This window comes from Bufo bufo, chromosome 10, assembly GCF_905171765.1.
Source record: "Bufo bufo chromosome 10, aBufBuf1.1, whole genome shotgun sequence".
NCBI lineage: Eukaryota > Metazoa > Chordata > Amphibia > Anura > Bufonidae > Bufo > Bufo bufo.
The window spans coordinates 210,283-235,937 of record NC_053398.1 but is presented as its reverse complement, the minus strand read 5'-3'; the positions used below and the strand labels follow the sequence as shown (position 1 = coordinate 235,937).

At 48.9% G+C, this 25,655-nt stretch overlaps 1 protein-coding gene across 1 annotated transcript in view; it reads right to left on the bottom strand.

Moving 5' to 3' along the window:
- The window catches only part of AKIP1 (A-kinase interacting protein 1), a 30,118-nt gene extending 5,816 nt beyond the window's left edge, over positions 1-24,302 (bottom strand). The window contains exons 1-2 of the mRNA XM_040410217.1: positions 24,191-24,302; positions 23,048-23,294 (exon numbers count right to left, since the gene is read on the bottom strand). Coding sequence (XP_040266151.1) covers positions 23,048-23,191 — 144 coding nt within the window. The 5' untranslated portion in view covers positions 23,192-23,294; positions 24,191-24,302. The remainder of the gene's footprint in view (positions 1-23,047; positions 23,295-24,190) is intronic.
- Between the last annotated feature and the right edge of the window lie 1,353 nt (positions 24,303-25,655).

Here is a 25,655-nt window from a genome sequence, read left to right as displayed (position 1 = left end):
GTCTTACTATTTAAACGGTTTCTGTCACCAGATTTAAAGGGATTCTGTCACCAGGTTTCACCCCCTCCAGATAAAAATATGGTTATGTTCAGGGAGCTTTCACGATTCCTAATGTGGTCTTATAAATGTAATCTGGAGGCTCATTTTGCTAAAAAAACGCTATTACTAACCTGTCATTCAACAAAATAAGGTGCCCAAGGGGATGTAAATGGACCGAAGCTGCCGCCCGCACCCGCCACCGTTCGTGCCCAGCTCCACCTTTCCCGACCTCAGCGCCGCCTCATAATCCTGTGTGACTCCTCCGGCTCTCCCTCCCTCCCCCCTCCTTCTGCTCTAACATCTCGCGCGTGCGCACAGGGCTCTGCCTGATGCGCCCGTGCTGACTTTTCCGTTCGGCTTCATAGAGCGAAGTGCGCATGCGCCGGCACTTCACTCAACCTCTCGATGACCTGCACACTGGCAGAGCCCTGTGCGCACGCGCGAGATGTTAGAGCAGAAGGAGGGGGAGGGAGAGCCGGAGGCGTCACACAGGATTATGAGGCGGCGCTGAGGTCGGGAAAGGCGGAGCTGGGCATGAACGGCGGCGGGTGCGGGCGGCAGCTTCGGTCCATTTACATCCCCTTGGGCACCTTATTTTGTTGAATGACAGGTTAGTAATAGCGTTTTTTTGGCAAAATGAGCCTCCAGATTACATTTATAAGACCACATTAGGAATCGTGAAAGCTCAATGAATGTAACCATATTTTTATCTGGAGGGGGTGAAACCTGGTGACAGAATCCCTTTAACCCTATTAAGCTAGCTGACAGTAGCGATGTGCTCATGTCAGCTAAACCTAACTAGCCTATTCCTACTTGTATCTAGGCCCCGTTACACCAGAAATCTAACTGTAATATGCTAATTAGCCTCTAGGTGCGGGGGGGGGGGGCGTTGTTCCTGCTCCTAGGGCTCCCTTCTCCCACCTTTTGTCGCCTCCCTCCAAGTCCTGATTGACAGCGCCAGGTAGCGCTCACATCTGCCTGCCAGCCCTGTGCTCTGGTGAAATCTCGCGGCGTTCAGTATGCGGCCCAGGCGCGGTGAGGAAGCTGGCAGCCAGCAATCGTCTTTCCCTCACCGCGCCGAATACTGAACGCCGCGAGATTTCACCAGAGCACAGGGCTGGCAGACAGATGTGAGCGCTACCTGGCGCTGTCATTTAGGACTTGGAGGGAGGCGACAAAAGGTGGGAGAAGGGAGCCCTAGGAGCAGGAACACCTAGAGGCTAATTAGCATATTACAGTTAGATTTCTGGTGTAACGGGGCCTAGATACAAGTAGGAATAGGCTAGTTAGGTTTAGCTGACATGAGCACATCGCTACTGTCAGCTAGCTTAATAGGGTTAAATCCGGTGACAGAAACCCTTTAACAATACTAGGCTGCGCAGCGCGCGCCATGTTCTCTTCAGTAGCACAGTGTAGAATGAGGGAGTCACTCCGTCCCCACCAATAAGAAGAGAGGGGAGGGGCTGTGGCCACTGCGCCACCAATAAGAAGAGAGGGGAGGGGCTGTGGCCACTGCGCCACCAATAAGAAGAGAGGGGAGGGGCTGTGGCCACTGCGCCACCAATAAGAAGAGAGGGGAGGGGCTGTGGCCACTGCGCCACCAATGAAGATACTTAATCTGTTAATACAAGTGTAGGATGCGGGTGCCGACGGTGTCACATACCCGGCCTCTATGACATGGTGCTGTGATCCGCGGCAATTAACTCCTCAGGTGGCGCATCTGAGTCATAACTTTATTTTTCCGTTCACAGACAGTAGCTGTATGAGGGCTTATTTTAGGCAGGACAAGTTGTACTTTCTAATGCCACCGTTTTATATGGCATACAATGTAGTGGGAAAAAAATTCCAAACTGGGTGGAATTGGAATAAAAACGCAATTCCTCCACCATTTTACAGTTTTTTTTCCTATGGCGTTCCCTTTGCGGCATAACTGACCTGTGTTTTTCATTCTCTGGGTCAGTACGATTACGATACCACATATGTATAGGTTTTTATGTCTAAATACTGTAAAAATAAATTAAAACTTAAAGGGAACCTGTCACCCAGAAACCGCCTATTGAGCTGTTCAGAGCACCTTATAGCGCCACATAGTTGTGTCCTATCGCACATTTATCGTCACTGAGAAATCGATGTTTTAATCAGCCGCTGCCCCGTGTTTCAAGTCAGGCTTGCAGTCAAGGGGGCAGCGGCCTAGGCGTCTCCAATCCTGCTTTTCCGGCCTCTCGCCGCCTTGATTGACACGCCGCATCTCAGTGCCGGGACCGCGCTCTCAGCCCGCATGCGCAGTAAAGGGCTGCTGTAGCGCGATCCCAGCTCCGGCTCGTACACTCAGCCAGCTTCAGTCTCACTACTGCGCATGCGCCCGCCAGCCTTACATACTCGCGCTCTGTATGCGCAGGAAGAGAAGATGCCGGGCGCGAGTATGTAAGGCTGGCGGGCGCATGCACAGTAGTGAGACTGAAGCCGTCTGTGTGTACGAGCCGGGATCGCGCTACAGCAGCCCTTTACTGCGCATGCGGGCTGAGAGAGCGGTCCATTCACATGAAACTATACATATTATATAACAAACCGACCAACACAAAATAGAGAACTAGTTAAGCTACTTTCACACTGGCGTTTCTGAGATCCGTTTCAGAGCTCTCACAAGTGGCCCAAAACGGATCCGTTCAGAATGCATCAGTTTGGCTGCGTTCCGTCTCCATTCCGCTCTGAAGGTGGATGCCAAAATGCTGCCTGCAGCCAAACGGATCCATTTTCAATTGCACCATATAGATCCGTCCCCATTGACTTACATTGTGTGCCAGGACGGATCCGTTTTCACTGACACAATCTGGTGCAATTGAAAACGGATCCGTCACCCATATTTCTTTTTTTTAAATCAAATCTTTTTTATTGATTTTCAATAAGATTTTATGCAAACAACCCAAAAAGGGGAAAACATAACCCCCCCCCCCCCCCTCCCACACCCAGAGTCCTGGCTTCGCGGTTGTAAGAAAGTCTCTAGAAGAGGGCTGGATGGTGGCTTCGTAGTACTCCAAGAACCATAGTCCCAGAAGATCTTCAGGATAAGCCATTGCCCCACTTTCCATATGCAAATCCAGCATCCACTCCAACCATCTCCCCACCTTACTCACAGGGCCTCATGCAATACCTTCCCATCGCCATTCAAAGCAACAAGTCCACTACATTATAATGTCATATCCAAAGGGACCATATTTTTTCAAATTTCTTATTACTCCCTCGTTTTTGGTATACGTAACTCTCTAGTCTTACTAGCATATGAATCTTATCTACTAAGTTCTGGATAGCCGGGGGGCAGAGGCGATCCAGAGAAACGCAATTCGCTTCCTTGCCTGGTAAAGGATTCTTGTGATCGCTATTCTAAGCTCAGGGGTAACAGGTATCTCCTCGGTATATCCCAGAATACAGATTGTACTTACATCAAACACATTACAGACCAATATCTTCGCAGCCTTGGGCAATTCCACATTAAGTGAATTAAATCAGCATTACGTGCGCCACATCTAGGGCTGGTATCGTTGTGTAATAAGACTGGCGTTCTGTACACTGTGGGCCTCACTTACCGCTACCCCCGGGAAACCCTCCAATACCTCCTCCCACTGTTAAGTCAGTGACATCATGTTGCCATTTGGAATCTAGCTGCAGCGGATGGGCCGTGTGTAAGGCCTCTTTCACACTTGCGTTGTCCGGATCCGGCATGTACTCCATTTGCCGGAATTACACTCCGGATCCGGAAACCGTCTTCAAAATGCTTTCAGTGTTACTATGGCACCCAGGACGCTATTAAAGTCCTGGTTGCCATAGTAGGAGCGGGGGAGCGGTATACTTACAGTCCGTGCGGCTCCCGGGGCGCTCCAGAGTGACGTCAGGGCGCCCAATGCGCATGGATGACGTGTCCAATGCGATCACATGATCCATGCGCTTGGGGCGCCCTGACGTCACTCTGGAGCGCTCCGAGAGCCGCACGGACGGTAAGTATGCTGCTCCCCCGCTCCCCGCTACACTTTACCATGGCTGCCAGGACTTTAGCGTCCCGGCAGCCATGGTAACCATTCAGAAAAAGCTAAATGTCGGCTCCGGTAATGCGCCGAAACGACGTTTAGCTTAAGGCCGGATCCGGATCAATGCCTTTCAATGGGCATTAATTCCGGATCCGGCATTGCGGCAAGTGTTCCGGATTTTTGGCCGGAGCAAAAAGCGCAGCATGCTGCGGTATTTTCTCCGGCCAAAAAACGTTCCGGCCTGGAACTGAAGACATCCTGATGCATCCTGAACGGATTTCACTCCATTCAGAATGCATTGGGATAATCCTGATCAGGATTCTTCCGGCATAGAGCCCCGACGACGGAACTCTATGCCGGAGGAAAAGAACAACGCAGGTGTGAAAGAGCCCTAATGCCGCATGAGACCAGATAGAACTCTCCTCGATCACCCCTCTTGTATCCCCCAGGGAGGTAATAATCGGATGTGAATCAGCAGAGACTATTTTCTCCTTACGGTCTTGTGATTGTACAGCAAGCTGTACCTGAAGGTAGACATAAAATCACGTCTTAGGCAGTCCAAACTTATATTAAAGGATTTAAGACAGTTGTTCTCATATAGCTGACACATTCGATTAGGACCATAGACGTCCCACACTTTTCATGATACACAAGGTCTGGCAGAAATGTCGGGCGCTGCTATCAATACAAGGGTTTACGCACCTGCCTGAATTATTCCATTTAGATGGCTTCTCACGCTGGGAGCGCAGAGGAGTGAGGTACTTCTGTCAGCTACAGAGTCAGTAAAGAAATGAGTTTGGTCTCCCGCACACGGCCTTTCAGACACAGGCTGAATCCTTATCGTTGAAATGTACTACGGTCCCGTTGTTTCAGCAACTTCTTGGTCTGATATCATCTACTTACAGGGACTTGTATGTGAAATCACTGAAACAAGAGGTTTTAGAAGTTAAATCTAAATGGGAAAATGAGGTCGGGCCGATTTCAGAAGAGCAATGGAAGTCGCTTTTAGCGCTTACTCCGCAATTGTCAGTTTGTGAGGGGCAGCGTATGTCCCAGCTGTTTTTACTACACCGGGTGTATAGGACTCCAGAGTTTTTATGCCGGATAGGAGTTCGGGAAGGCGCGGATTGTCCTAGATAAGTCCTGCATCCTTGTTACACATGTTCTGGGATTGTGCGGAGCTCAGGAGCTTCTGGACCGCAGAATATAATATTATGGTTACACCTGGGCCAAGAGCATGTGTGGTCAGGATATTGGACATCATCGTCTGGGAGCACAGACTGATAGCCAGATATTGGCTTAGACCCCAATCTCCGTCTAGGGGAGAATTTCTTAATAGGATGTCAGATATACTGCGCTTAGAAAAAGGTGTATATATTAAAAGACAACGTGTAACGAAGTTTAAAGGGCTTCTGTCACCCCATTAAACCGTTTTTTTTTTTTCTTTACTAATAATCCCTACACTGCGATCTCATTATACATAAGCTAATTAATGATTTTCGTTCAGTAGAATTTGTTAAAAATCGATTTTTTAAATATGTAAATTACCTACTTGCTGGTAGCAGCCGCATCCTCCGATGGTAATGACGCCTCCTCTGCTTGTTGATTGACAGGGCCAGCGGACGGGATCTTTCTCTGCTGGCCCTGCCTGTTTTGATTCAATATCTGGCGCCTGCGCCGCGGCCGTACCTCTCTTCAATCTGCGCAGGCGCACTGAGAGGCGGCCGCTCGCTCCTCAATGCACCTGCGCCGGGTGTCCATGTGACGTCATCGGCGCAGGCGCATTGAGGATACAGCGCCCGGATTAGCTTCCTTCCCTAACTGTGCCATGTGGTGGCCTTGTTTCTCTCCTTTATTCTGATTAGCTTTGGGTCTGTGCTGTTGGAAGATGATCAGAATGACATAAGATGGGGGTGAAGTGGCCTGTTAAACAGATAAGAGAAGTACACCATTGGCTATTCTCTGGAAGTATTGAGAATGTAACCGATTTTGGAGGTCGGACCCGTTCCATCGCTCGGGTGGGGGATGGGCTTTAGTTGGGTAGGGAGGGACGGTCTTTTGTTTATAAACCGAAAGGGGTGGGAAACTTGGTTTGTACAATGGATATTGTGTAACAATATTACTTGATCTCATGTACGTCTTCTACTATGCTGGATGCTACATTTTGTATTCATGGAATTCTTTTTATGACTGATCATGTAATGCTCTGGTAATACCTTTATTGCTTGTTGCATGTATATTGTGCAGACTATTTTCTTTCTCTGTATTTTTGCAATTTACAGAAATTTTTTATAAAAATTATCTGATTTAAAAAAAGAGCATAGACGTCCCATAATTTCACATTAGTTACCGTGTTTAGCTCTTTATACAGGTGGTTAGGCCAGATCGGGGTAAGTTGTGTGTACCCTTGGATTCCTACAATGTTATGTTATGTTACTAAGTCCTTGTATAGCGCTCTAGAGGAACTCAATCCGATCGAAGCGCTACAATCTCTTTAGCTTTCCACCATACTGTGTGTACGGTACGTAGGATACCGTATTGCCATTACATTCTTAGTATGGATAAGCTGCTGCACAACTCGCCCAGCAGGGCTCAACTTATCTGCCTCTCTAATTGGGCCACTATAGAATACATCCGTGGGTCAGGGACACTCAACGCCCCCTGGGTTTTGGATCTGCACAGCACCGCAAGTTTAATTCGGGGTGTTTTTTTCTTCCAAATAAGGTCTCGGAATATTGCATTAATAGAATGAAATATTCGTAAGGGGATCCAGGACGGGGAGTTATGCAAAATGTACAAAAGCTCTGGCATAAGGATCATTTTTAACAAGTTGGTGCGACCGATGAGTGACAAGGGGAGTCTAATCCACACTTGGACCTTCCGTCTGAATTTATCTAATAGCGGTAATAAATTCAAACGGATAAAGTCCTGAGGATCCGCCGATACCTGTATACCCAGATACTTAAAGGAGGGTACAACCTGCAAACCCGCAGTAAAACTATGATCTGTCTGCGTAGGATTTCCCAAAGGCATTAGCATTGACTTTGCCCAATTAATAGTCAGGCCAGAGAGACGCCCAAAATCATTAATGATTTGCATAGCTGCCGGCAGAGAGGAAGTCCAGTCATCAAGAAATAACAGAAGGTCGTCCGCATAGAGAGCGACCTTTTCCGTTACTGACCCACAAGCGTTTCGGAGAGCCTCTGCCAAAGGTTCCACCGCGATTGTGAATAATAGCGGCGAAAGAGGACACCCCTGTCTAGTCCCCCTGTGGAGTTCGAAGGAGTCAGAAAGATTGCCATTCACCTGTAGTCTAGCAGTAGGGCATGCATATAGTAACTGGACCCAATTAATAAACCCTGACCCGAATCCCATGGCCTTTAGTACAGTAATGAGGTATCGCCATTCCACACTGTCGAATGCTTTGGCCGCCTCAAGAGACGCGACCGCCGCATGCGTCTGGCCCACCTGAATATTCAGGTACAGTCGTCTAATATTCACTACCGCTGACATGTTGGGTATGAAACGGGCTTGATCAGAGTGGATTACAGATTTAATCACCAGGTTCAAATGTTTAGCCAATATCTTCGCCAACAGTTTGATGTCCACCTGCAATAAGGAAATGGGTCGGTAAGATCCTGCCTCTAGGACGTCTTTTCCCGGTTTTGGGATAACCAGAATAATGGCCTCATTCATAGAAGCTGGCAGGGCCTTACTAGTTTGAGCCTCTTTAAATACTTCTAATTACTGGGGCAGGAGTACTGAGGAATTTCAGCTGGTAGTCCATTCCCCCCAGGAGCCTTATTATTAGACATGTCTTGCAGCGCCATTTCCAATTCCATAAGGGAAATGGGGGCATCTAACTGGGATTGCTGGTCTTGTGTAAGAGCAGGGAGATCAAGTGGGACCAGAAAGTCCTCCATTTGAGCCACTCAGTGGCAGTAATTTTTGAGGAATATAAATTGGAGTAAAAGGAGTACATGATCTCTACCACCTGCTCCGGGGAGGTACATATCGACCCTTCTGAATTACGCCGAGCTGGTATAAAGCTGGACTGATGTTGGGCCTTAGTTAAGAGCCAACAATCTCCCTGTCTTTTCTCCCTCCTCATAGTACCGCTGTTTTTGAAAAAATCTCCTGTTCTGCGCATTCACCAATAATCTATCATTCAGCGACTTTTGGGCCTCTTTCCACTTATTCTCAGAATCTACAGATGGATTTAAAATAAACTCAGCTTCTGTTTCCGCTACATCTTGCGGCAGTCTCCTCACCTTTTCTCTAGTCTCCTTTTTCCTCATATTAATCCTCGCTATCAGAACCCTAATACTTAAAAAAAAAATGTTTTTTACAGTTTCCCCAAAATAAAACAAAAAAATTAATTATAAAGCCCTATGTGTCAAGTGAAAAATTGTTGCAAACACATACAAAAGTCACAACCGTTTGAACCACAGTGTGCGCTAAATCACCAAAAGTGTCTGTTCACGCCTGGTTATTAAAGTGTTAACCAATAAGCGCTTTCCCCACTAGTAAGGGAAAATGCTTACTGGTTATTGCAGGGTCCCTATAACTGGGGGCAGGAGGAGGTAATAACCAGTGAGCCCCGTCCTCTGCAGGGAAGGAAAGTACTTACTGGTTATTGCAGGGCCCCTATAACTGGGGGCAGGAGGAGGTAATAACCAGTGAGCCCCGTCCTCTGCAGTGAAGGAAAGTACTTACTGGTACTTACTGAGGAATTTCAGCTGGGTGTAGGAAGAGGTAATAACTGGGTGTAGGAAGAGGTAATAACCAGTGAGCTCCGTCCTCTGCAGTGAAGGAAAGTGCTTACTGGTTATTGCAGGGCCCCTATAACTGGGTGTAGGAAGAGGTAATAACCAGTGAGCCCCGTCCTCTGCAGTGAAGGAAAGTACTTACTGGTACTTACTGAGGAATTTCAGCTGGGTGTAGGAAGAGGTAATAACTGGGTGTAGGAAGAGGTAATAACCAGTGAGCCCCGTCCTCTGCAGTGAAGGAAAGTACTTACTGGTTATTGCAGGGCCCCTATAACTGGGGGCAGGAGGAGGTAATAACCAGTGAGCCCCGTCCTCTGCAGTGAAGGAAAGTGCTTACTGGTTATTGCAGGGCCCCTATAACTGGGGGCAGGAGGAGGTAATAACCAGTGAGCCCCGTCCTCTGCAGGGAAGGAAAGTACTTACTGGTTATTGTAGGGCCCCTATAACTGGGAGCAGGAAGAGGTAATAACCAGTGATCCCCGTCCTCTGCAGTGAAGGAAAGTACTTACTGGTTATTGCAGGGTCCCTATAACTGGGGGCAGGAGGAGGTAATAACCAGTGAGCCCCGTCCTCTGCAGTGAAGGAAAGTACTTACTGGTTATTGCAGGGCCCCTATAACTGGGGGCAGGAGGAGGTAATAACCAGTGAGCCCCGTCCTCTGCAGGGAAGGAAAGTGCTTACTGGTTATTGCAGGGCCCCTATAACTGGGAGCAGGAAGAGGTAATAACCAGTGAGCCCCGTCCTCTGCAGTGAAGGAAAGTACTTACTGGTTATTGCAGGGCCCCTATAACTGGGGGCAGGAGGAGGTAATAACCAGTGAGCGCCATCCTCTGCAGGGAAGGAAAGTACTTCCTGGTTATTGCAGGGCCCCTATAACTGGGAGCAGGAGGAGGTAATAACCAGTGAGCTCCGTCCTCTGCAGTGAAGGAAAGTGCTTACTGGTTATTGCAGGGCCCCTATAACTGGGTGTAGGAAGAGGTAATAACCAGTGAGCCCCGTCCTCTGCAGCGAAGGAAAGTGCTTACTGGTTATTGCAGGGTCCCTATAACTGGGGGCAGGAGGAGGTAATAACCAGTGAGCCCCGTCCTCTGCAGGGAAGGAAAGTGCTTACTGGTCATGGCAGGACCCCTATAACTGGGAGCAGGAAGAGGTAATAACCAGTGAGCGCCGTCCTCTGCAGGGAAGGAAAGTACTTACTGGTCATTGGAGGGTCCCCATAACTGGGGGCAGGAGAAGTAATAACCAGTGAGCGCCGTCCTCTGCAGGGAAGGAAATCGCTGATTTATGAATAGGAGGCAGGAAGTTAAGTAATTTTTACAGGAAAAGTGGTGACATTAACAAGTTCCTGCGGCATGGCCCCTGAACCAGAAGATGCCCTAACCCTGCTTCATGTGGCCCTGGCCCCCTCAGCCTCCATCTTCCGGTTCCTGCTCTTTTACACCTGGCAGTGCATGGTCATGGTCACATACACCGCTCCAGTCAATGACTGGCTGCAGCAGTGACATTCTGCTTGTGGCCACATCACCGCGGAAGCCAGTGATTGGCTGGAGAGGTGCATGTCACCATGGCCATGCACTGCCAAGTAAAAACAGCGCGGGGAGCAAGTAGGTATCATTTTTCGGATTCTAGGGCCATGCTGAAAGAACTTGTTAAAAAAATAATTTTTACTGGAAAATCCCTTTAAGCCCCTAAGGCTCCATTTCACACGTCCGTGGTGTGTTGCGGACCCGCAACACACCAGCCCGGCACCCCTATAGAAAGCCGGAATTAGACTTACCGGTAATTCAGTTTCCACGAGATCACCACGATGGCTACAAGGAGATTGACCCCTGACCTCTGTAGGGGCAGGAACAGAGAGAGGGTTTAAATCCCCCCCTCCCACCACCAACACCAGTGTGTCCAAAATTACAGAGACAGAAATAAGTGGTGAGAACACAAAATAATAAGTCGAGAGGGTATTACTTCATAACCTCCCAGGTAAGGCTAAAGAAAGGGTAGGGAATATATGTGCCGTCGTGGTGATCTCGTAGAAACTGAATTACCGGTAAGTCTAATTCCGGCTTTCCACCTCATCACCACGACGGCTACAAGGAGATATAAAAAAAATTATAGCTTTGGGGGGGGGGGGACCGCCTGAAGGACCTTACATCCAAAAGACAAGTCTGAACTAGATAGGTCTAACCTATAGTGTTTTGTAAAGGTGTGGATGTTAGACCAAGTAGCGGCTTTACAGATATCCTCAAGAGAAGCTCCGGCCCGCTCGGCCTGGGAGGAGGACATAGCCCGGGTAGAGTGAGCTCTCAAATTTGAGGGGCAAGGCAGGCCTTGGGACTCATAGGAAATGGAATCCTTAATCCACCGTGCTAAGGAGGACCTGGAGGCTTTTAGACCCTTATTCTTACCTGAGAATAAGACAAATAGGTTGTTGGATCTACGGAAACCTTTTGACACTTCGAGATACCGTAAGACTGAGCGTCTTACATCTAGTGAGTGGAAGTTAGATTCCCTATCATTAGAAGGATTACTGCAAAAGGAAGGTAAGACTATCTCCTGGTTACAGTGGAAATCCGATACTACTTTAGGCAAAAAACCTGGATCTAATTTAAGAATGATTCTATCATCGGTGATACGGAGATAGGGTTCTTGTATCGATAGAGCTTGAATCTCGCCTAGCCTTCTTGCAGACGTGATGGCCACCAAGAATGCGGTCTTAAACGATAGATGTTTGGTGGAACAACTAGATAGGGGCTCAAACAGGGCAAGTGTTAAGCCTGTGAGCACCGTATTGGAGGTCCCAGTTGGGGATCCTGGATTTTAGAGAGGGGCGTAGTCGAGAAGCAGCTTTCATAAATCTTCTGATCCAGCGGTGACTGGCTAGATCTTGATCGAAGAAGCAAGCTAGGGCCGAGACCTGTACCTTCAGGGTGGAGGGTCTAAGACCTAATTCAAGTCCCTGCTGGAGGAAGTCCAAGATTTTCTGAAAATTGGGCGGCTCTAAGTTTGGGGCAGGGTTACCAATCCAGGTACAGAATCTCTTCCAAATCTTTAGATAAATCGAGAAGGTAACCTTCTTCCTACTCGCTTTTAGGGTAGATATCACTTGGCAAAATCACAGAATTGCAGGGGCCAATATGGGGGAACTGCTCAAACCCCAAACACTGTAGCGTGTTTCTCATTGGGGGAGCAGTCCCACCGCATGTGGACCGCAGCAAACGACCATTTCCGAGCAATTAATGCGTACAAAGGAGGACGCCAGGGGGGTCCACATGCACCACAAAAGCATCCTACACAGACCAGAGCATTGTGCGGATGAAAATACAATTATATATGGCTGTGAGCTGGGATTACATCACCTTCAGACCGTGTTCACACCATAGTTAGCGTAGTGGTAGGACCCCGTGCCATGCTGAGTGACCGTGACGTGGTGCATGATGGGCTCCGATATTTTCCTGACAGGAATATATTGGCAAAAGTCTCAGCTTTTAATATCTGCTTGTATGACCAGCTAATATAGTCAGTGGCATATCCTTTTGGTGCATTTTCTTCAGTGATTTAGATATCACTTGGTCAGAAAACCCTTGTGACTTCAACCTCTGGACCTCAGGATCCAAGCTGACAACTTGAGGAAGCTCGGGTTTGGGTGTAGAATTGGCCCTTGATGAAGCAGATCCCTCCTGGAAGGAAGAGGCCATGGGTCCTCTATTGATAGGTTTTTTAAAGCAGGGAACCAGCTCCTTTTCGGCCAATAGGGAGCTATTAGAATTAGCGTCGTATCTTCTAGGTAGAGTTTCTGGATTATCCTTTGCGTTCTTCTTGGAGGCGAACAGGTCCACTTGTGGAGTGCCCCATCTTTCTGCCAGAACCTGAAACGCTTCCTGATTTAGAGACCATTCGGTATGGTCTATTAACTGGCGACTGAGATAGTCTGCTTCCACATTTAGTATCCCTTCTAAATGAATTGCGGAGATGGATCTCACGTGGGACTCTGCCCAATTGAAGATCTTTCTTGCAATGGACATCAGTTTCTCCGATCTCGTGCCTCCCTGGTGAGAGAGGTAAGCCACCGTCGTCGTGTTGTCTGAAAGAATCTTTACGTGTTGACCCATGAGAAGGATCTCTGCAGCTTTCAGAGCTTTCCAGACTGCTTCCAGCTCTCTGAAGTTGGAGGATTGAGAGCGGGTTGTTGGAATCCAGGAACCCTGAAACAAGTGATCTCCCACTTTCGCTCCCCATCCTTTTTCGCTTGCATCTGTAAGCACTTGAATGTAGGGAGTCTTCTCCCAGGCAACTCCCAAGGACAGATTGCCTGTGCTTTTCCACCATTCTAGGGAGGTCTTCACCACTAGAGGGATCAGAACTTTGTGATCCAAGGAGGACTGTTGTTTGTTCCAAGTTCTGAGAATCCATGACTGGAGGGATCGGAAGTGAGACTGGCTCCATGGGACGGACGGAATGCGGGACGAGAGAAGACCCAGGAGACTCATAGCTTCCCTTATGGGACAAGACCTCCTGTTCTGGAATCGGCGAACCTTCAATTGGAGGTTTTTGACCTTGTCTGGTGGAAGAAAGGTATGTTGAGCTCGGGAATCCAGGATGACGCGCAAAAACTGGATAGTGCTGGAGGGTACCAGGTTTGATTTTTTTCTGGTTCACCAACCACCCTAGATCTTGGGTGAGAGACAGGAAGGTTAGAAGGTCTGTTCTGAGTTTGTTCTCTGAATTCCCAATTAGGAGGAAATCGTCCAGGTATGGTATAATCACCAGTCCTTCGTGTCTCAGGAAGGCCACCATCTCGACTACCAGTTTCGTGAAGACTCTGGGCGCAGATGATATCCCAAAGGGAAGGGCCGTAAACTGGAAGTGACGGGTTACCCCCTTGTGGTCCTGAATGGCAAATCTCAAGAACCTTTGTGACTCTGGATGAATTGGGACGTGGTAGTAGGCGTCCTGAAGATCTACTGAACACATCAGGGCATTCCTCCCTATTAACGGAATCAGGGACTTTAGGGATTCCATCCTGAACTTCCGATAGATTACAAACTTGTTCAGGGCTTTCAAGTTTATAATTGTACGGAATGAGCCTTCTTTTTTTTTTTTCTCTACCAAAACAGGTTCGAATAGAACCCTTGTCCTTGCTGTGTTGATAGGACTTGTACTATCACATCCATTGCCAGAAGGCTTTGAATTCCTTGCAGAATCTTTTTGCGTACCTTGGAGGAGTTTGGGTTGGTAACAACAAAGCGGTTTGGGGGAGATGAAGAAAGTTCGATTCGGCATCCGAATTTTATGATGTCCCGGACCCAAGGGTTCGGGGTAATGGACTCCCAAGGAGTCAGAAAATTCTTTAATCTCCCCCCGACTCTGGCGTCATTGTTTATCCGAGGACTTATTTTGGGAGGAGGAGGAGGGGTTATTTCTACCCCTGCCCCCTTTCGGATAGCTCCAGCGTCCTGACTTTCCTTTATCCCTAAAGGATCTATTCTGGCTAGTGGGGGCCCGAAAGGGATATTTCCTTTTATAGGGTCTCTCCTCTGGGAAACCCTTTTTCTTGTCCGCAGCTTTTTCCAGGATACGATCTAGGACAGGGCCAAAGACGTATTCCCCTGAGAACGGGATGGAGCATAGTTTCATCTTTGATGTGTTGTCGCCTGACCAGCTCTTCATCCACAAGGCGCGTCGGGCCGCATTGGAGAGCCCGGCGTCCTTCGCAGCAAATCTGACAGATTCAGCCGAGGCGTCTGCCATAAATGCTGTGGCGGACTTCAATAGGGGGAGGGACCTTAAGATCTCTTCCCTGGGAGTATTATCTCTGATGGGAGATTCCAGCTCATCTAGCCACAACCTCATGGACCTTGCTACCGAGGTAGCTGCGATGTTTGCTTTTAAATTAAACATCGCCGCTTCCCACGATTTTTTTAAAAGGCTATCTGCCTTCCTATCCATGGGGTCCCGCAGCTGAGAGGTGTCTTCGAAGGGCAAGGCAGTCTTTTTATTGACTTTTGCGACTTGAATGTCAACTTTTGGTGTTTCACTGAAAATTTTCACTTCACTAGTGTCAAACAACAGCCGGTTTTTAAAGGATCTGGACACCCCCAACCGCTTCTCTGGGTTGGACCACTCGTCGAGCACCATATCTCGTATGTTCTCATTAATTGGGAACACCCGGGTCTTTTTAACCCCGAGTCTCCCAAACATCTCGTCCTGGACTGAGTGGGCTCCTGAGGTTTCTTCTACCCCCATAGTGGCCCGGACAGCCCTTAGAAGGTCTGGCATCTCATCCAATGAAAAGCAAAATCTTTCCTATCTGATTCTGTAGTATCAATATCAGAGGAAGCCGCCTCGTCCTCCCAGGCTCTAGATGATGAAGCATCTTCCTCTATCATCTCCGGGTCTGATAAAGAAGGAGATGGTCCCCTTCGTTTTTTAGGTGGAGGTGGATCCCTGGGTAAGGGGGGCATTTGGGATAAGGAGGTTTTTACTTCCTCATGAATCATGCCATCAGCCATGTTAAGTATACAGGTCCTTCTCAAAAAATTAGCATATTGTGATAAAGTTCATTATTTTCTGTAATGTACTGATAAACATTAGACTTTCATATGTTTTAGATTCATTACACACAACTGAAGTAGTTCAAGCCTTTTCTTGTTTTAATATTGATGATTTTGGCATACAGCTCATGAAAACCCAAAATTCCTATCTCAAAAAATTAGCATATTTCATCCGACCAATAAAAGAAAAGTGTTTTTAATACAAAAAAAGTCAACCTTCAAATAATTAAGTTCAGTTCTGCCCTCAATACTTGGTGGGGAATCCTTCTGCAGAAATGACGGCTTCAATGCGGCAATGTGGCATGGAGGCGATCAGCCTGTGGCCCTGCTGAGGTGTTATGGAGGCCCAGGAGGCTTCGATAGCGGCCTTAAGCTCATCCAGAGTGTTGGGTCTTGCGTCTCTCAACCTTCTCTTCCCAATATCCCACAGATTCTCTATGGGGTTCAGGTCAGGAGAGTTGGCAGGACAATTGAGCACAGTAATACCATGGTCAGTAACCATTTACCAGTGGTTTTGGCACTGTGAGCAGGTGCCAGGTCGTGCTGAAAAATGAAATCTTCATCTCCATAAAGCTTTTCAGCAGATGGAAGCATGAAGTGCTCCAAAATCTCCTGATAGCTAGCTGCATTGACCCTGCCCTTGATAAAACACAGTGGACCAACACCAGCAGCTGACATGGCACCCCAGACCATCACTGACTGTGGGGACTTGACACTGGACTTCAGGCATTTTGGCATTTCCCTCTCCCCAGTCTTCCTCCAGACTCTGGCACCTTTATTTCCGAATGACATGCAAAATTTTCTTTCATCCGAAAAAAGTACTTTGGACCACTGAGCAACAGTCCAGTGCTGCTTCTCTGTAGCCCAGGTCAGGCGCTTCTGCCGCTGTTTCTGGTTCAAAAGTGGCTTGACCTGGGGAATGCGGCACTTGTAGCCCATTTCCTGCACCCGCCTGTACACGGTGGCTCTGGATGTTTCTACTCCAGACTCAGTCCACTGCATCCGCAGGTCCCCCAAGGTCTGGAATCGGTCCTTCTCCACAATCTTCCTCAGGGTCCGGTCACCTCTTCTCGTTGTGCAGCGTTTTCTGCCACACTTTTTCCTTCCCACAGACTTCCCACTGAGGTGCCTTGATACAGCACTCTGGGAACAGCCTATTCGTTCAGAAATTTCTTTGTGTCTTACCCTCTTGCTTGAGGGTGTCAATGATGGCCTTCTGGACAGCAGTCAGGTCGGCAGTCTTACCCATGATCGCGGTTTTGAGTAATGAACCAGGCTGGGAGTTTTTAAAAGCCTCAGGAATCTTTTGCAGGTGTTTAGAGTTAATTAGTTGATTCAGATGATTAGCTTAAAAGCTCGTTTAGAGAACCTTTTCATGATCTGCTAATTTTTTGAGATAGGAATTTTGGGTTTTCATGAGCTGTATGCCAAAATCATCAATATTAAAACAAGAAAAGGCTTGAACTACTTCAGTTGTGTGTAATGAATCTACAATATATGAAAGTCTAATGTTTATCAGTACATTACAGAAAATAATGAACTTTATCACAATATGCAAATTTTTTGAGAAGGACCTGTACATGGAGCTAAAACAGTCAGAAGCCCCAAGCCAGAGATGTGGAGGAGGAGGGACAAGCAACCTGGTACAGTGTCTAAGAACAAGTAACAGGGCAAAAAGCGCTTCCCCACAGGGGAACTTACGGTAGGCGGCACAGAAGGGTCTCCAGGGGAGCGGGGTTCAGTCGACATGACTGGACGCTGACTCCGATGTACGCCGGTACACTGAGACATTCGGCACTTGCTGGCGCCGAAATTTGAACAGGAGACGCTTCCTGGATGACGTTACTTCCCCCGTCCACCGGAAGTGACGTCTGCCGCTTTTCTGAAGCGCACCCGGCGATAGCCAAGCAGGCCCGGTGGGAGATCGCGACCCGGGAGCAGGCTCACATATTGTAATGGAGCGAGGCCTCCCTCCTTCACCCCTGCCCAGCGTTAGTACAAGGACCGCAGGAGGAACACCAGGTAAGGTCTCAGGAAGTTACCATCTTCATCTTCATACAGGGAGACTCTCTCTGCCCCTGTCCTCTGTAGGGACAGGGAACACTGGTGTTGGTGGTGGGAGGGGGGGATTTAAACCCTCTTTCTGTTCCTGCCCCTACAGAGGTCAGGGGTCAATCTCCTTGTAGCCGTCGTGGTGATGAGGTGGAAATGCCTATTCTTGTCCGCAAGCTGCGGACAAGAATAGGACATGTTCTATCTTTTGCGGAGCTGCGGACCTGAAGATCGGGGCCGCGCTCTGCAAATGCGGATGCTGATAGCACACTGTGTGCTGTCCGCATCCATTCTGTCCCAATAGAAAATGAATGGGTCCGCACCTGTTCCGCAAAATTGCGGAACTGATGCGGACCCATTTGCGGACGTGTGAATGGAGCCTAATACACTGCGAGATATTCAGGCCAATTACTGGGAACAAGTCTTCATATGAGCGCTCATTCCTGATGGTGGCGCAGTGCGCCCCCCCACCCCAGTATAATAAACATTGGTGGCGCAGTGCGCCCCCCCACCCCAGTATAATAAACATTGGTGGCGCAGTGCGCCCCCCCACCCCAGTATAATAAACATTGGTGGCGCACTGCGCCCCCCCACCCCAGTATAATAAACATTGGTGGCGCAGTGCGCCCCCCCACCCCAGTATAATAAACATTGGTGGCGCAGTGCGCCCCCCCACCCCAGTATAATAAACATTGGTGGCGCAGTGCCCCCCCCACCCCAGTATAATAAACATTGGTGGCGCAGTGCGCCCCCCCACCCCAGTATAATAAACATTGGTGGCGCAGTGCGCCCCCCCACCCCAGTATAATAAACATTGGTAGCGCAGTGCGCCCCCCCCCAACACCCCAGTATAATAAACATTGGTGGCGCAGTGCGCCCCCCCACCCCAGTATAATAAACATTGGTGGTGCAGTGCGCCCCCCCCAACACCCCAGTATAATAAACATTGGTGGTGCAGTGCGCCCACCCCAGTATAATAAACATTGGTGGCGCAGTACCCCCCCCACCCCAGTATAATAAACATTGGTGGCGCAGTGCGCCCCCCCACCCCAGTATAATAAACATTGGTGGCGCAGTGCGCCCCCCCACCCCAGTATAATAAACATTGGTGGCGCAGTGCGCCCCCCCACCCCAGTATAATAAACATTGGTAGCGCAGTGCGCGCCCCCCAACACCCCAGTATAATAAACATTGGTGGCGCAGTGCCCCCCCCACCCCAGTATAATAAACATTGGTGGCGCAGTGCGCCCCCCCACCCCAGTATAATAAACATTGGTGGCGCAGTGCGCCCCCCCACCCCAGTATAATAAACATTGGTAGCGCAGTGCGCCCCCCCCCAACACCCCAGTATAATAAACATTGGTGGCGCAGTGCGCCCCCCCACCCCAGTATAATAAACATTGGTGGTGCAGTGCGCCCCCCCCCAACACCCCAGTATAATAAACATTGGTGGTGCAGTGCGCCCACCCCAGTATAATAAACATTGGTGGCGCAGTACCCCCCCCACCCCAGTATAATAAACATTGGTGGCGCAGTGCGCCCCCCCACCCCAGTATAATAAACATTGGTGGCGCAGTGCGCCCCCCCACCCCAGTATAATAAACATTGGTGGCGCAGTGCGCCCCCCCACCCCAGTATAATAAACATTGGTAGCGCAGTGCGCCCCCCCCAACACCCCAGTATAATAAACATTGGTGGCGCAGTGCGCCCCCCCCAACACCCCAGTATAATAAACATTGGTGGTGCAGTGCGCCCCCCCCAACACCCCAGTATAATAAACATTGGTGGTGCAGTGCGCCCACCCCAGTATAATAAACATTGGTGGCGCAGTACCCCCCCCACCCCAGTATAATAAACATTGGTGGCGCAGTGCGCCCCCCCACCCCAGTATAATAAACATTGGTAGCGCAGTGCGCCCCCCCCCCCAACACCCCAGTATAATAAACATTGGTGGCGCAGTGCGCCCCCCCACCCCAGTATAATAAACATTGGTGGTGCAGTGCGCCCCCCCACCCCAGTATAATAAACATTGGTGGCGCAGTACCCCCCCCACCCCAGTATAATAAACATTGGTGGTGCAGTGCGCCCACCCCAGTATAATAAACATTGGTGGCGCAGGGCGCCCCCCCCAACACCCCAGTATAATAAACATTGGTGGCGCAGTGCGCCCCCCCACCCCAGTATAATAAACATTGGTGGTGCAGTGCGCCCCCCCCCAACACCCCAGTATAATAAACATTGGTGGCGCAGTACCCCCCCCACCCCAGTATAATAAACATTGGTGGCGCAGTGCGCCCCCCCCCCAGTATAATAAACATTGGTGGTGCAGTGCGCCCCCCCACCCCAGTATAATAAACATTGGTGGCGCAGTGCGCCCCCCCACCCCAGTATAATAAACATTGGTGGCGCAGTGCGCCCCCCCACCCCAGTATAATAAACATTGGTGGCGCAGTGCGCCCCCCCACCCCAGTATAATAAACATTGGTGGCGCAGTGCGCCCCCCCCCCCCAGTATAATAAACATTGGTGGCGCAGTACCCCCCCCACCCCAGTATAATAAACATTGGTGGCGCAGTGCGCCCCCCCACCCCAGTATAATAAACATTGGTGGTGCAGTGCGCCCCCCCACCCCAGTATAATAAACATTGGTAGCGCAGTGCGCCCCCCCCAACACCCCAGTATAATAAACATTGGTGGCGCAGTGCGCCCCCCCCAACACCCCAGTATAATAAACATTGGTGGTGCAGTGCGCCCCCCCCAACACCCCAGTATAATAAACATTGGTGGTGCAGTGCGCCCACCCCAGTATAATAAACATTGGTGGCGCAGTACCCCCCCCACCCCAGTATAATAAACATTGGTGGCGCAGTGCGCCCCCCCACCCCAGTATAATAAACATTGGTGGCGCAGTGCCCCCCCCACCCCAGTATAATAAACATTGGTGGCGCAGTGCCCCCCCACCCCAGTATAATAAACATTGGTGGCGCAGTGCGCCCCCCCACCCCAGTATAATAAACATTGGTGGCGCAGTGCGCCCCCCCACCCCAGTATAATAAACATTGGTGGCGCAGTGCGCCCCCCCCAACACCCCAGTATAATAAACATTGGTGGCGCAGTGCGCCCCCCCACCCCAGTATAATAAACATTGGTGGTGCAGTGCGCCCCCCCCAACACCCCAGTATAATAAACATTGGTGGTGCAGTGCGCCCACCCCAGTATAATAAACATTGGTGGCGCAGGGCGCCCCCCCCCAACCCAGTATAATAAACATTGGTGGCGCAGTGTGCCCCCCCACCCCAGTATAATAAACATTGGTGGTGCAGTGCGCCCCCCCCAACACCCCAGTATAATAAACATTGGTGGTGCAGTGCGCCCCCCCACCCCAGTATAATAAACATTGGTGGTGCAGTGCGCCCACCCCAGTATAATAAACATTGGTGGCGCAGGGCGCCCCCCCCCAACACCCCAGTATAATAAACATTGGTGGTGCAGTGCGCCCCCCCACCCCAGTATAATAAACATTGGTGGTGCAGTGCGCCCACCCCAGTATAATAAACATTGGTGGCGCAGTGCGCCCCCCCAACCCAGTATAATAAACATTGGTGGCGCAGTGCGCCCCCCCCCCAGTATAATAAACATTGGTGGCGCAGTGCGCCCCCCCCCCAGTATAATAAACATTGGTGGCGCAGTGCGCCCCCCCCCAGTATAATAAACATTGACCTGAGCATTCTGTATCCAGAATGCTATTATTTTCCCTTCTAACCATGTTATAAGGGAAAATAATACAGTGAATAGACTTTCATCTTAGCAACCATGCGTGAAAATCGCACCGCATCCGCACTTGATTGCGATTTTCACTCAGCTCCATTCACTTCTATGGGGCCTGCGTTGCGTGAAAAACGCAGAACATAGAGCATGCTGCGATTTTCACGCAATGCACAAGTGATGCGTGAAAATCACCGCTCATCTGAACAGCCCCATAGAAATGAATGGGTCCGGATTCAATGCAGATGCAATGCGTTCACCTCACGCATTGCACCCGCGCAGAAATCTCGCCCATGTGAAAGGGGCCTAAGGGTAAATAGGACAAGGGTTCCAGCCCCTAAGGGGGCTAATAGTAAGTAAAAAAAAAAAAAAAAAAACACAAACACTAAGGCTACTTTCACACTTGCGGCAGTGTGATCCGGGGGCAGTTCAGTCGTCGGAACTGCCTGCCGGATCCGCCGATCTGGATGCGACTATTAGCATTTGTGAGACGCATCCGGATGCGGATCCATCTCACAAATGCATTGCAAGAACGAATCCATCTCTCCGCTTGTCATGCGAACAGACGGATCTGTCTTGTATCTTTTTACACATTTTTACCGGTCTGCGCATGCGCAGATCGGAAGGACGGATCCGGCACTAATACATTCCTATAGGGAAAAATGCCGGATCCGGCATTCAGGCAAGTCTTCAGTTTATTTTGCCGGAGATAAAACCGTAGCATGCTGCTGTTTTATCTTTTGCCTGATCAGTCAAAATGACTGAACTGAAGACGTCCTGATGCATCCTGAACGGATTACTCTCCATTCAGAATGCATGGGGATGAAACTGATCAGTTCTTTTCCGGATTTGAGCCCCTAGGACGGAACTCAGTGCCGGAAAAGAAAAACGCTAGTGTGAAAGTACCCTAAAATATTAAGTTTAAATCCCCCCTTTCCCAATTTAACATATAAAATATATAAACTATAAATAAATAAACATATTACATAGCGCTGCGTCCGAAAAGTCCAAACTATTAAATTATTAAAAAATATCTCCTATGCGGTGAGCGCTGTAACAGAAATAAATAAATAAAAACCATGCGATTCGCCATTTTTAAGTCACCTTGTCACCCCAACAAATAGGATCGGACTGTTCTATTATGGGCTGAACGTTTCATAAAATGCGAAATGCACGTGGCTTTTTTGGGTGTTTTTTTTTTTTTTGCGTGGTATTGAGTATCGCAATACTTTTTTAATGGTGACGAAAGCTAATCAAAATTTTGGTATCAAAACAACCCTACGCCGATCTGATCATCATCATTGCCACGATACCAAAATTTTTATTCGGTTTCGACTAAAAATTAAATTTGGCTCCTAAATTTTTCAGTTCAGGAGCCAATGGCTACTAGGTTTTTTTTTTTAGTCTGGAGCACTGGGCCAGAAAACGGATGCAAAAATGGTTGAAAATGGCCATGAATGTGTCTGTTTTTCATGGTCATGTCGTGTGAATGTAGCCTGATTCCAGAGTTTGGAAGGGGCGGGGCTGTGACAACCTGACTTGTTTAGTTATTCCAGAGAACCGTTTTCTACCTGGTTATAACTGATGAATAAGATACAAGGGGGGGGGGGGTCATTTATCAAACTGCTGTAAAGTAGGACGGCCCATAGCAACCAATCAGATTCCACCTTCCAAGGGAGCTCTGAAAAATGAAAGGTGGAATCTGGTTGCTATGGGCGACTAGGCCCATCCTGCTTTACACCAGTCTTGATAAATCTCCCCGTTGTCGCGGTGGGCGGGGCTTGTGCAGTGACCGCACTGTTGTCTCTGCAGAAGGTGGGGTGCGCCTCTTATAGGGCTGGACATGAACTGACCTCTGGGATCTCGGGACTCTGAGGGTCCTGTCCACGTGCAGACCACCAGTCCACGTCCCTGCGTTGTGCCCGCTCCAGCACCTGCCGCCCCAGCTCAGACGTTCTCCTGATGGAATCCTCCATCCACACGTAAGATTTCTCCATGGATTGTGATCTACAGACAATGAGATGGGAAGAGGCGAGCGGCCATCACTGGGAAGACCCCGGAAGAGACGCAGAGAGCAGGACTCCGGACACCGCGCCAACCCTTCAGGACAGAGAAATCTATTGATTAGACGTTATTAAAGGGTTTCTGGGAGTCCCCCAGGACAGGTCATCCCTATCTGCCGATCAGCCGTGGCACTCACGCCTCCTGTGCCACTGACGACCTACGTGAAGGGGGCAGAGCTGCAGTACCAAGCACGGCCATTATAGACTGGATGGCGCTGTGCTGGGTGAGCGCTCAGATCCTGATGACCTGTGCTGAGGATGGGGCAACAATACCCCGGGAATCACTCGTGAGGGGATGAAAATAAACCCACAATCACTCCATCACACGGGTAAAAAATAAGTCTATCTAAGGAAAAACTGCTCGACGGCTCGTTGGGTTTTGCCGGACAGGGCGGCGTCTCTATTGGTTTTGTGGTACGTATAATTTATAGATTTTTGGGAGGGGGTTAAAAGGTGAACTATTATAAAAAACGTTAAAATGGTATTTTTATAAAACCTTACTAATCTTTTCGGATTTCTGATCGCCCCTGACACTTCAGCGTTCCTACGATTGGAGAACGTGTACGTGGGGCAGAATCCCTGCTGGAAATCCGAGGCTGCCCCGGGCCTCGCGGCCTCCCTTCCTGCGCTGTGGATTCCCATTGGAGCCAATGGGATGCCGATTTCGGCTCAAAACCAATTTACATGTGTGAACATACGCTGACAGGGCCTAAGGGGCAGGTGAGGCATTGGCCCCATGATATCAGGTTCTGGGGAGCCTCTGTCAAACACCTCGGTCACCAGCGATGACTTCACTGGTTAAAGGGGTATTCTCCATCCCGAGACATGGCGAACACCGTCTGAAATATCCAAGGGGCCAACCCTAAAATCACTACATTTATCAGAAATAAGAACCAGAAAGCAACACTAGAAAAGCGTCGCAAGTGATGCCACCTCTACGTCACTCCTCAGACGTCTCCAACCGCGTGACGTCACTGCTCCGGATCCCGCACTGCCTGCTGGGAGGAGAGCCACCTCACTGGACGCCGCCAGATCAGCTGTAGAGGCACGTGACTGAGCCGCTGCCGCCGCCGCGCTGCCTGCCGGGACTTGTAGTTAGAAAGCTGTGGCTTCAGGCTGAGGGAAGACTGACGTGTGTGAACGCATCCCGCCCTCAGTGGATGATCACAGCCCAGTATAGATGGAGGCCATAGGTGAGGTGTATGTAATAACGGCCCAGTGCAGTACACAGCATGACATAACGTAGAATCCTAATCAGAGAAGACCCTATTATATCTGAGGAGGAGAGAATGGAGAGGTTCTATTAGGGGCCCCTATGGCCTTCACCACATCCCAGCACGGGGCCCCTCCATCGACATGAGTGAAAAACTACAGGGTCACGCAGCCGTATGACGGCTTATTTCTGTGGAGCAAATTGTACTTTCTAATGGCATAAGATGTATTGGGAAACTGGAAATAAATTCAAATGGTGTGGAATTCGGGGGAAAACTATGATTCCAACACAGTTTTAAGGGTTTTGTTTTCCCTATGAGATAAAACTGACCTGTTCCCTCATTCTCCGGGTCAGTACGATTACAGTGATATCACATTTATATAGTTTTATGGGTTTTGTGTTTACAGCGTTCCCTATGAGATAAAACTGACCTGTTCCCTCATTCTCCGGGTCAGTACGATTACAGTGATACCACATTTATATAGTTTTATGGGTTTTGTTTTTACAGTGTTCCCTATGAGATAAATCTGACCTGTTCTCTTCATTCTCCGGTCAGTACGATTACAGTGATACCACATTTATATAGTTTTATGGGATTTGTGTTTACAGCGTTCTCTATGAGATAAAACTGACCTGTTCTCTTCATTCTCCGGTCAGTACGATTACAGTGATACCACATTTATATCGTTTTATGGGTTTTGTATTTACAGCGTTCCCTATGAGATAAAACTGACCTGTTCTCTTCATTCTCCGGTCAGTACGATTACAGTGATACCACATTTATATCGTTTTATGGGTTTTGTATTTACAGCGTTCCCTATGAGATAAAACTGACCTGTTCCCTTCATTCTCCGGTCAGTACGATTACAGTGATACCACATTTATATAGTTTTATGGGTTTTGCTTTTACAGCATTCTCTATGAGATAAATCTGACCTGTTCTCTTCATTCTCCGGGTCAGTACGATTACAGTGATACCACATTTATATAGTTTTATGGGTTTTGTTTTTACAGTGTTCCCTATGAGATAAAACTGACCTGTTCTTTTCACTCTCCGGGTCAGTACGATTACAGTGATACCACATTTATATAGTTTTATGGGGTTTGTATTTACAGCGTTCCCTATGAGATAAAACTGACCCGTTCTCTCCATTCTCCGGGTCAGTACGATTACAGTGATACCAC